General features: G+C 35.5%; 1 protein-coding gene across 1 annotated transcript in view; it reads right to left on the minus strand.

The window, feature by feature from the left end:
* The window catches only part of LOC149217702 (alpha-mannosidase-like), a 551,513-nt gene that overhangs the window by 375,479 nt on the left and 163,164 nt on the right, over positions 1-12,870 (minus strand). Inside the window, exons 15-16 of the mRNA XM_089393048.1 lie at positions 4,412-4,631; positions 4,067-4,206 (exon numbers count right to left, since the gene is read on the minus strand). Coding sequence (XP_089249174.1) covers positions 4,067-4,206; positions 4,412-4,631 — 360 coding nt within the window. The remainder of the gene's footprint in view (positions 1-4,066; positions 4,207-4,411; positions 4,632-12,870) is intronic.

Genomic DNA, 12,870 nt, shown 5'->3' on the forward strand with positions numbered 1-12,870 from the left:
CTGTAAAATTAGCTCCCTCTATTTCTATCATTTCAGTGGAAAACCATGGTTTAGGATTCTTTGTTGCTTACAGTCGTATCCATCGAATTCCACTTTTTGTTGGAAATTAGTGGCTGAATATTCTGTTGTCACAACCCTCTGCACCTAATTTCCTCCTTCTCCTCCCCCTCTCCTTCACTACTTCAACTTTAGTTCAAGTTGTCTCATTTCCATGTGTAGGCCACCAGAAGAAGAAACCATTTCTCTCTAAGATTGCTCCATATACCCCCAGCATTTGGATCCATGAATTGGTTTGAATCTACCTCTTTGAAAGCTAATTGAACCAAGCCCCCTCCTATTACTTTTTACGTGACAATTGGAGTGCTGCAACCCCCTCACATATAACCTTACAAGCACTCCTCTATTTAAGATGTCCTAGGCACTGGTCTACAATCAACCCATAGGTTGTCTCTAGGGAGATTTCTTGTCTCATGCTATTGCATGGTGCAAGATTTAGCGACAACATCAGGAAACATTGTTCAAAAATGCATGTTAAGAAAAAGGTGAAGGTAGTTCCAAGTAACTTCCAATCCATGAGGATTAGAAATTACCAAAATATGGAAGGATTATCTTCTATTCTTATTGCGGGCATACCGAGTTCTTCATCGAATATGCCAACTGAAAGTAAGTACATGCAGATGTCAAAACAACGTAATCCATGGTAGCATGTGCAGAAGTGAAGAAGATGAGATGTCAACTGGCTCATCATCAGGAGAACAAAACAAAAATGGTCCTTGCTATTTTTTTTTTTGACGATAGAGCATGAAACTAGACCAAAAATTTAAGTTTGAAAGTGTAATTCTAAGTGGGTAAAACCAGTCAATGAGAATCCCCCCTCAAGACTATTGTACAACAGGTTAATATATACCCAAACCCTCCGTGGACATCGTAATTTTCGTTGTTCAAATCAACACCAGAAACTAATATTTATTAAATGTTGATTTGGTTATTAGGATTTTAATTTTAATTATAATGTGTAAAACTGAAATATACACATTCATAATCCATTTAACTTCTTTTTTTAAATAATTACCAATCATAACGATAAGGGAGTTGCCTAAAGAGGCTAATCCCATGCCTTCCACTCTGAGATTCTATATGAGTTGAAGCTCAACTACCTCTAGATAGGAGTTTACATCTCAGAGCCATAATCGTTGTATTTGACATGGATGGAATTTTTCTATTGGAAATTATTGACCAATCTAATGGCCATTTCAACACTCAATGAAAGCACTTTTGGTCGCATATTGTTGTGGAATAATGCTAGGTTGAATATGTAGGAGACAATCGCCTCATCCATAAGAATATTTGTTGCAACATGCAAGATTGCAACCTTAGTCACGATATATAATTGTCATAGATACATCGAACTAATTTCAAAATCCATAACTTTTACAACCTCAGTTCAAAGTTACCTTCAATTTTATAGAAAACCTCCTCCAATAGTTCATTTTCAGATTTAGCTTCAAACCTTATGAATTCTAATGCCTCAAGACACTACTCTAGAACTCATTGGAGCAGAACCTAACAACTCATCTATATCTTATAGAGGTGGATTGGCCCATAGGCCGAAATGTTTAAACTTAGAGCTCTGATACCATTTGTCACATACCCCCTGGGTACAATACTATAATTTCCTTCTATGCTCTACCAGATCCATGATGTGGACTGTTAGATTCAATTAATAGACTTACATTCTAGATAATCCCTTAAGCATAAATTATAACTTGGAGAACATAATCAATCATGGCATTCAATCAAAAATATTTGAGCATCCAGATTCCAAAGTTCATTTCTATGAGGACTCAACACCAGCATTAATGGAATGTTATCATGAATATACCGTAACTAGCATAGCCATAATCATGATCATAGTCCTATTGGCATAGTCGAAAATATTATTGACATATATCTTATGCAATATGAATAATTAGCTAAACAATGCCTTTGTGGATGCAATTCACCTCATGATGTGTAATGCATAGCCTAAACAACCTGAACCACAGACTATACCATTCACAACTTAAACCATAATCACTCTTTATACATAGTTGTCTTATGCATAATTAATCACCATTATTCCATCATCTTAGAGTAAGGACTATTCATGCATCTTACACTCATAATTCTACAACATCAAGAGTAATAAGATAGCACCATGCAATCGTACTCATAAGTTTAAAGATGTGATAGGAAAAAGAGTAAATGGGCCACATATGGTACATCCCAAGCAATTGAAGTAAACTAGCTTGGCTGAAGAAAGTCACTTGGGAAAACCAAGCACCGCCACCCAACCTAGAAATGTCTTCCACCAGTTCACCCCCGAGCCGAGAGTTCTTTCCATGGATCAACTACTCCCTGTTGATCTCTTCAATGGGTATTTAATACCCTCTTTCATGATATGGTTTCCATTAGCGGCGTCTCGCTTTTATGGATATTTTTTATCCATTTGCCTAGGATTTTCCCAGAAAATCTCGCCTTTCTCTCCCGCGAGGCTTTTCCTCATAAAAGCTTTCCTTTCTCTCCTGCGAAGCTTTTCCTCATAAAAGCTTGCCTTTCTCTCCCGCAAGGCTTTTATGTTTTTCTTAAACTTAGCATCTTTCTCCAGCTAAGTAGCTTAATGGATATTTATCTCCCATCCATTAAGCTTATCTAGAATTTGATCTAGAAGTCTTATCATGAAAGAATTATCCATTCCCATTCACCAATGGGATTTGGCAAGAATCTCATCTCTTGGTGTCTCTCTTTTCCCAGTGATTAAATTATTTTATTTATTTCATAATAAAGTATTTACTTTCTTGTCACACATTAGAGCTAGCTTTTCTTAGCTTAGGTTAGCAAAGTTTTACAGACAATGGAGGGGTGTTACACAATCGCAGTCTGCAAAAGCCCAAGAGGAAGGGCGACAAAAACAGAGACCCTCTGAGGACGAACAAAGAAACAAAGTAGAACGGAGGAGCTAATACAAGGCATAGATTCAAGGCCTAGCCGAAACATAAGAACATAAAGAAATACAATCCTAGAAACCAAAACAGAGCAGAGAGAGTCCAATAGGGTAATTCATAAACCAAAAGAACCTGAATCATGTAAAGAACCATCAATCAAAAATTCAAAAAACATTCTGCCAAGGCAGAGAGGGATAGTTGTGTTATATATATATATATATATATATATATATATATGATTTTATTTATTTTTTATATATGAAAACTAAAAGCTTTCTAGTCACTTATATACTATCAATCTAAATAATCTAAATGAAATTTGGAGCAATACGGTTTACCTTCTTTTTTATATTTGGAAACCAAAATTCTTTAGTCACGTTTATATATTATTAATCTAAAGTTATATTAGATTAAGTATTATCACTTCATTTACTTGGTTGTGGTTGTGTTTGGTAAGGTGTCCATATTTTATATGTTTTGATGTCTTACAGCTGGGTAATACTATAATTTTGTTGACTATAGCTGATTGAGTTATAGTTTCCTATGTAACGTGGATATATATATCCTCACACAATTGCTTATATCTGAATACGTATTTAGTCATAGTACATGGTTTAAAAATATGTATATATGGTTATATTATACACGAGGTACACATAAATATATAGGTGTCAAGTTGGCTTTGGGAATTACAATCATATCTGATTCAGAATTTTTTTTAGATTTTGGTATTTTTGTAACTTGATTTATTAACTATCATTAGGAAACTTGAGTCAACAAGTTTGTAACATCCCCCATGACCCATGAAAATACTAGTATGGTAGGTACGGTTACAAAATTGATGTTGAATTCAAGATTTTCCAATATATTTTCCAAACATTTGTCTATGCAATTTCACGTATACTAATATAAATAGAAACTATATAACCTTGGCGTCATCAGCAATCACATATGCAATTTTCCAATTATTGGACTCTGATTCATAATTTTATTAATCAATTGTCTATTTCACAACTGACTTGCCTGCTAAGGACTAACAACTAATTAACTAGAATGGGTTGTGATAAGGTCTGGAAATTTACCCCTGTCCTGTGATTTGATATCTGTTGACATTGGCCAGATGCAGAGGAAAATAACATTTTTAGGTTGCCAGATCCAACTTCAAAATTCCCATTCTCACTTACTTTTGCAGATTCTATCGTTGAGAGAATAGATCTACCTTCTGACATTTAGACAACATCCAAGATTTATTATCTTCTCAAACATATATCTTGGAATAATCTGAGATATCAGCGCCTCTTATGATGTTATATGGTATTTGTGCTTTACAATGCAGAGTATTATGCCATGGTTCATCAAGGAAAAATTATGATGATGTGTAAGATGAAAAAACCTTTAAGCATGGGAAATTGAAAAGAGGTACTGACCTTTACCATTATCATTTGAGATAACATATGTGCTGAATCCAAGGGGTGGCACAGATGCTGGAAACACAAGCGAAAAAAGGGGGGCTTTTCCTGACGTTATGCCAAGATATGCTCTCTTGTAGTAGCTTCTGGTCTTACCCGTAGAATTTGCTAGAGGTACAAGTTGTGACTGTATTATCTTTCCATCATAATCTTTGACAACGAGTGATTCACTGTTTACCTGAAAAAGGCATTTTTTGCATCAATAAATGGAAGTATCACTGGATACACACGTCACAAAATCAAGAGTCTAACCATCGGTTATTGTAGAGCCAAATCTAATATTGTCAAGCAAAAAAAGAGAGTCAGAGTATTACTGTACCTGATAGAACATATGCAATGTTGTTACAAAGGATGAATGGAATAGTTTCAACATGGGGAATTATAGGATTCCTCAGTCCAATACCAGAAATAGTTTTCCTAATCTTGGTAATGTTGACTCCACATTTCATGTGACATGATTGTTTCCCTAGTACTATAACATTCTCCGACATATTTAGTGATTATTAAGAAAAAGTTACTGAGCATTCTCAAATCTTCTATAATGTTCATAAAAAATCACTCACATGGTAGATTTATCTGCTTAAAATAATCATTTATAATCATTTGAAAGCATGAGGGAGAAACTCGACCCAGAATAATCATAATCATAATCAGAATAATAATGAGCAACTATTGACATAAACGGATATGTATGCAAGATAAAATACATATGATACGGTCAATCATGATTTAAGTGATAACTGAAGGTAAAATGCTTCAAAATGTACACCTAAAGAAAAGAAAGATGCAAGAATCCTTAGATTAAATGCAGACATTTTGTACAGAACAAGCCAGGAAAGCACAAATTCATCATCCAAAGCAAATAGGCACATTAGCCATTGTTCTATTTCATAAAATACAACAAGGAATACAAATCCAATGAAAATTATGAATATCATACCTGTTGACCACTGGAGTGGCACCTGATGATTATATGAAGACTCCATGCCTAAGGATGATCTAGAGGACACTTGTACCATTAGATATCATCAGTCAACAGATTTTTTTAACTCTTCTTCTATCTTCTCATCATCTTTCTTGTACCCAGATTCCACACCCTGCGAGGAATTGTAATAAGTGATACTAGTAATGATAAATTTTTGAGTTTGTAACATGCCTAGAATGTTGGAACTCGATCAGAAAACGAGTACACCTTGGAGTGTTTTTTTATCTAGTTAATTATCTATTTTTTTTTAGAGGCAAATAATTTTCTGGGTTTTTCACTCCCATTTTACCCCAAAGTCGGGGTGACTGTTTTAGGTTGAGCCTCTAACACATCTTAGTGTCTAAAGTCAATGAATATTACCATACTAGATCACACAAAAAATTTCGTGGAATTTGTTAGGTCTAGGCAGTCATTTTTAAATTTTTTAGATTTTTCGCACTGCAGAAATTGCTAATAAAATTGTATTTGTAATGTAATAAGTGACGTCTATAGAAGTTGTATGGGGTATGAGTAATGAAATTTGCACCTCTCACCCTCAACTTTATACTATGACACACTTTGAGGGGTTAAAAATGTGTTTTCGACTTTCAAACCCCACTTTTTCTAAGTTTAGTGGGAAATATGGCAATTAATTAAGCCAGAAATTAAATAAATGGATAAAAAAAATATCCACACATGGTAAATGTTGTGGAAATGACGTGAAAAATTATGGGGAAGTGAAGTCCCAAGGTGATGTGGAGTCCTAAAATCAAGGAAAGGATGTGTTCAAATAAAATCAAATTTCTGGCATTAAATGAGAAAACTACATACTTGGAATTTCGAATTTGTGAAGTTAATGCACATTTGGGAGGATTTGGGAGAATATTTGGTGAAGATTTTTGTGGGAAATTGTCCCCACATGGGTTACCACCCATATACACTTGTCATTACATCATAAAATTCGAATTTGGCATATAAGGGAAGAAGAAAATGATGTCCACTTGCCAAAATTCGATTTTTACACTTGGCATTGGAGCTCCATTCAACAAATTCGAATTTCTCTTTGAGATTGTCACCTCATGCCACTTGTTTAATCACTTCTACATTGGAATTGGCTCTCATAGTTCCAAATAATGGAGTCTTGAACTCTCGTTTGTGTCATGTAATACGAGCTATTGTGTCTGAAGAAACTCTGCGGGATTGTATTCACTACTTGCAATATAATACAACAGTCTTTGGGGTAAAGCGTGATGGTGTTTTTCTCCTTGCATGTGTGGTAAATTCTTGGCTTGTTGTTATGCTTCTATTTATTTCCTCATGTCATTATTTCTTTCATGCTTGTTTCAAGTTATGTTAGTATGCAGCTATCTCATATTAGCATAAGAATTAATTATTTTCTTTAGGAAAATAAATATTCTAGTAGATAATAGATGTATCTCTAGGAATTCTTTCCACTGCACTTATTTAATTTCATGTCGATTTAATGATTTGTGCTGAAGTTTTGTGGATGAATTATTATTTGGTCAAGCTTTTCAAGTGTGGGGAAATTCTCAAAGGAATCAACCCATTCTTGAAAAATATTCAAGGAAAACCCGCATGTTTTGAATTCCAAAGTCTCATCTATATCTTGTTTATGTCTTGCGGGGATTCTTTCTAGTTTCTTAAAGTTTTTATTTATTGCATCAAAATATCAAACTTGGAAAAAAATATTTTTTACGTATTGTACTTCATTTATCAATATCTAGCTATTTCAAAGAGCTAAGTCATGGCTAGTCAAAGAGGAGAGCTTATTCATACTTTTTGGCCTAGTCTATTGTACATTATTTTTGTAACATACATTGTTGTCATCTTGGTCTAGCACTTGAGTTATTTTTGTATCATTTTGAACAAGATAATTTCCATGCTTTGATTTGTAGAATTATTCATCTTGAAAGCATTTATAATATCTTGTGTTAACAATTTATTGTTTCACTTTTCAGGATTATTTTGGCTTTCCATTTGAAAGCATTTCACTTCATTATAAGAAAATACAATTTCATTTCTTAAAGAGAAGTACTTTGAAGGCACTGGTTATTTATGTAATTCATGCTTATCTTATGTATTTATGGTTATTGTTCATATCAATTTTGCTTATAAATCTTAAAGAAATAATCTATTTAACTCTAACAATTCTCCTCATTAGGAACCACCCCCCTTCTCTGAGTTCCCTGCCACCAACCACACATTGTGGGGTTGAAGGCTTTTCTCACTGACTTGTAGGTAGGTGTAGGCAATAGGGTCAACAATACCCACGACAACATGAATCTGATACCATCGCTTCTTGAGTATCGCTACCAAAAAATGCACCAGAAAGGGATTTCCAAAGTTAAATAACACATGCAGTTCAAGAGTTTATAACCATCTTAGTTTAAAACTAGGATGACACAACAACCTTGACTTGCTTTATGAATTTATTTTGTCTTGGTATCAATATAGTCCAAAGTTGTCAGACTTGAACTCTAAAACTTGGTGTTAAAATTGGCAACTAAGGCCAAATTCCACCTTAGGACAGCTCATATGACGGAGATGATTATTGTATTAGATTCCTCTTTTTTAGAGGTCCAATTTTAATATAAAGATCATCTCATTTTGAGAAGCAGAAATGGAATTTTGAATTTATTCTCTCACATGCACAAATTGTCAAGGTCGACTTTAGTCAAATGTAAGCTCATAAGCCCAATAGATGTGCCTCCTCACCATCAACGAAGTTTATAAATAGGAGTGACCTATCTCCTCATTTGGACATCACTCATCTCATCACACATCTCTCTCTCTGCTCTCTTGATTGGTTCGTATAACTTGGAGGCAACCTTCTCTACTTCGCACGTGTGAAAGGAGGATGCATTTCAGGACTGTTTTGGAGGCTGAAAATTTCAAGAAACAGGAGAGTGTTGACTAGAGTTGACTTCGTTCTAGAGGGAAAAATTTCGATTTTTGAAGGCCACATCGATTGGCACAATTTTCGAGGTGATTGGGACAGTTTGATTGGTTTGACTTCAGCGTTGACTTCATCCTTTGACCGCAAAAATTACAGCAATGTTTGATTAGGTTGACCAAATTGTTCTTGGGTTGACTTTGACCCTCTTGGAAGGCCGAATTGATCTACTGTTCACCGAGCTGCATGGAGGACATTTTGGGGCTGCTTTGACCAACATTGACTTTCTGGTTAGGGTTGCAGTTGACTGCTGATTTTGACAGGACTATTTTGGGCAATTTAATTTGATATTTGTACTCTCTCTCTCTTTGCTGAACTATTGAAGAATAACAAAAGATTTGATCAAAGGGTTTCCCCACATTGGGTTTTTCCCTAGCATCCACCACATCTTGTGTCCTCTCGTCTTAGCTTCTCTTCTGCACATGTTTTTATTTTTATCTACATTTATTGTCAATGTGTTTAAATGAATTTGATTGCTACTAAATATAATTGGAAATTGTCATTGGGCTGATAAGGAACATTGAAGTAAATTGTGCTAAAGCATAGAACATACCATTTTTATCTAAAATTAACATGGTATCGGAGCTCAAGTGAAGACAAAGCCCAAGCAAGAGTGAAGAAAAGCAATCACTAAGGGAAGTTTTTGGACAAGGACTTGGAACTAGTCCCAATGACGACTACATCTTTCTTCAAATCCGAGGACAAGCTTAAGGACAAATCTGACTATCATGCATGGAAGATGACTCTAGATTTGAGATTGGAAGAAAATAATGTCATGGACTATGTCAAAGGAAGAATAGTGGAGCCTCCTTCAAATGCATCCACTACTACACAAACAAAGTACAAGAAAGCTAAGGTTAAAGCTAAGAAAATTATTGTTGATTCTATTCACAAACCATTGGTTTCCTATATTTCTCATTTGGAAACATCTAAGGAGATGTATGGCAAGATGGTTGGGATGTTCAAAGTAAATAATGCAAATCAAGTTCGCTTTCTCAAGAACAATTTGAAAGACATCAAGATGGATAGAGGAGAATCCATCCAATCCTACTTCATGAGGATTACCAAGGTCAAGAATGATCTCCTATCTATTGGAGAAGTCATTGGTGACAGGGAGCTTACTCTTATCACGCTTGGAGGCCTTACAAGAGAATGGGATGTTTTCAACACTACCATCCTCAACAATGATAGGATTCCAGGATTTGATGAATTATTGGCTAGATGCACTCAAGAAGAAATAAGTATGATGGAAAGAGACAAGCTCTCAAATGGAAACAATCCTATTGCCTTCTCTGCTCATTCTAAGAGGAGGAACAATGTTGGTCCAAGAAATCATGGTCAAGGGTTCAAGTCAGGATTCAAAGAAGGAAGAAAAGGAAGATGCTTCAATTGCAACAGGCTTGGCCACTTTGCTAGAGAGTGTCCTCACAAGAAGCATACTCCAAGATATGATGACTACCATAACAACAATTTCAAGGGCAATGGCAATCAAAGGAACAACAGGTTCAATAACAAAGGAAAGAGGAATGCTCCCGCTGCTCAAAATGGAAATGGTCATCCTCCCAAAAAGTTGAGAAACTCCAAGTATGAAGAAGTTAATGTTGTAAAGCAAAAAGAATTTTATCTTATTTTTGCCCTCACCACTACCTCTCCTTTGGGTACATTAGGTCATTGGTTGATTGATAGTGGTGCCTCAAGGCACTTCACTGGGTACAAATAGGCTCTTTCTAACTTGATTGAAAAGAAGAAGAACATGGAGATTATACTTGGGAATAATGCCACTTATCCCTTGAAAGGAATTGGGACTATTATTCATCACTTAAATCAATGTCAAACCCTCCACTTACAAGAAGTACTATATGTACCTAATATGAGCTTAGTATTTGTTGAAGTATATCATAAGAAACCTTTTCTCTCGAGCCTTGACCTTGTGAATACCTATTGTTGACCCTGCCATCTACACCTACCTACATGTTAGTGAGAAAAGCCTTCAACCCCACAAGGTGTGGTTGGTGGCAGGGAACTCAGAGAAGGGGCTGTCAAACTAATCTCAACTTTCTCCAATTGAGCTATCTCCTAGGTTAGCTAATGGGGGTGGTCCCTAATGAAAAGTTAAGTTAAAAAAGATGTGAGTTTCTAGGAGAATTGTTAGAGTTAAATAGATTATCTCTTTAAGATTTATAAGCAAAAACTGCTATGAGAAATAACCATCATAAGATAAGCATGAAATACATAAATAACCAGTGCCTTCCAAGTATTCGCTCTTTAAGAAATGAAATTGTATTTTGCTTAAAATGAAGTGAAATGCTTTCAAATGGAAAGCCAAAATAACCGTGAAAAATGAAACAATAAATTGTTAGCACAAGATATTATAAATTCTTTCAAGATGAATAAGTCTACAAATCAAAGCATGGAAACTATCTTGCTCAAAAGGATACAAAAAGAACTCAAATCTTAGACTAAGATGACAACATGCAATTAAGTTTGCAACCCAAAATAATAGTACTTGAAAGTGAAATCAACCATTCATGACAATATGCAATTAAACCAAAAGATAAGCCAATTTCCAAGTACAAGAAAATTAAACTTGTTGCAAAATTAAAACGGATTACAATGTTTGCATCCAAAGTGCCTCTTGAAATAAGATTTTCATGTGAGACTTTAAACCATCAAGATAGAAAGAAATTTAAGAAATTTGCAAACAAAGCAAATGTGATGGAATGAGTTCTTGGTTTATTTTATTAATTAGTGTTAAGGCAAAGTTACTTTTGAACTCTAGTCCTCAGACCTCATCCTCACCCAAATATTTGGATCTCACAGTGAAGAGTCAATAAATATAGAAGGTCCCTAAAAGCCTATTCAACTAACTTAAGTTGGAGGTAAGTTCTGGTGAGACTTGGGGCCTTCCTATACTAAAATGCCTAGATGAAGTGCAAATTGTGTTAATTCTCCAAGTTAAACTAATGCTTCATGCAAATGCTTCAAAGAGAAATAGTTTGCAAACTTGAGAGCGTATGCATGCGGGAATTTAAATACAAGATTAATAAAATTTGCATGTGGAGTGAAATGTGTTGATTTTAAGCATGTACAATATGAAATTAAAAGCTAAAAAGCTATGAAAAACTAAAAGCAAGATTAGGCCACCCACAAGAATCCCTTCTCTAAACGAGGAAGGGGAATGCCATGGCAAAATCCCATGCTCCCTCCAACAATTCTTTTATCTTTTATTAGCGCTTAAAGCGGGTAAAAATGCCTCTAAGAGGGCAGCCCACGATACAAGAGAGATCTTTACAAAGATGAGACTCTAACAAAGCTAGACTCTCTCCCCAAAATATATAACAACAACAAACTTGAAGATGGAAAAAAAACTCTCCAAAAGAGATTCACAAGGCTCAAAAGGCCCAGGGTTTCGATGAGTTTGCAACTCTCTCCCAAGTGCTTATGGCCTTCCTAGAAATCAAACTTTGGATAGTGTGAGAGGGTTTGCATACACACAAGTGAGTAGTTTTCCAAAGCTTCTCCTCAAGCTCCTTACTGCCTAATGCTCAAGCCTATGGGCTGCAAAACACAAAAAAAAACCAATTGTCAGTGTGAAATTAGAAAAAAGAAACAAAAACTAAACTTAGGATTTAATATACAAAGTACTAGCTTAATTGATGGGGGTGAACCCCATACTTGGACGGCTGTGGCTCTAGGAGTTAGTTGATCTAATTGAGATTTCTCCCACTTCCAAATGGATTCCTGCACACAATACAAAATATCTTTCCTACACACTTGAACACGTATTAGTTTGCACAAGATTAGAGCAATTGTTAATTTTAGGTATGTTCTATGCTTAAAGCAATTTATTTCAATTTTCACAGTTAGCTCAATATCTCTTCTAGATTAGCAATCACATCAGCATTAAATTAAAATGCGCATAGAACATAAACATAAATCGCAGAAGACAAGCCAAGACAAGAGGACACAAGATGTGGCGCTAGCCAGGGACAAACCCCAATGTGGGGAAACCCTTGATCAATTCTCCTTTTATGTTCTTCAATAGCTCAGCAGAGAGAGAGAGAGATAGTACATTTACAACAGAATTCAACACTTTGACTTATCTAGATAAGAGCAAAGATCATCTCTAGGAAGATGGTACATGAGATCAGTTGAAGACATGTTGCTTCAACTGATTCTCCAAGGTGACACCTTCACCTCTCATTGTGCTGCATCTTGTCATCATGCTGCACCTCACCGTGTTGCACCCATGTTGCATCTCATCATGCTTCATTAATCATGATTGTACCCATCATTGTAAGGCATTATGTGTCATTGCTGCACCATGTTTCCATACTGACCTATGCGTTGGCTGCATCTTGCTTGCTTGTTGTCTCTAGCATGCTAGTTGTCCCTTGCATGCTAGCTGTAACATTGCATGCTTGGTGTATTTGCTACTAAGTACCAGACAACTATCCCAATGTTAGTTAGTTGTCCTTT

Source organism: Pinus tabuliformis, chromosome 1_1 (assembly GCF_031772625.1).
Source record: "Pinus tabuliformis cultivar Carrire ecotype Pingquan chromosome 1_1, CPIR1, whole genome shotgun sequence".
Lineage (NCBI taxonomy): Eukaryota > Viridiplantae > Streptophyta > Pinopsida > Pinales > Pinaceae > Pinus > Pinus tabuliformis.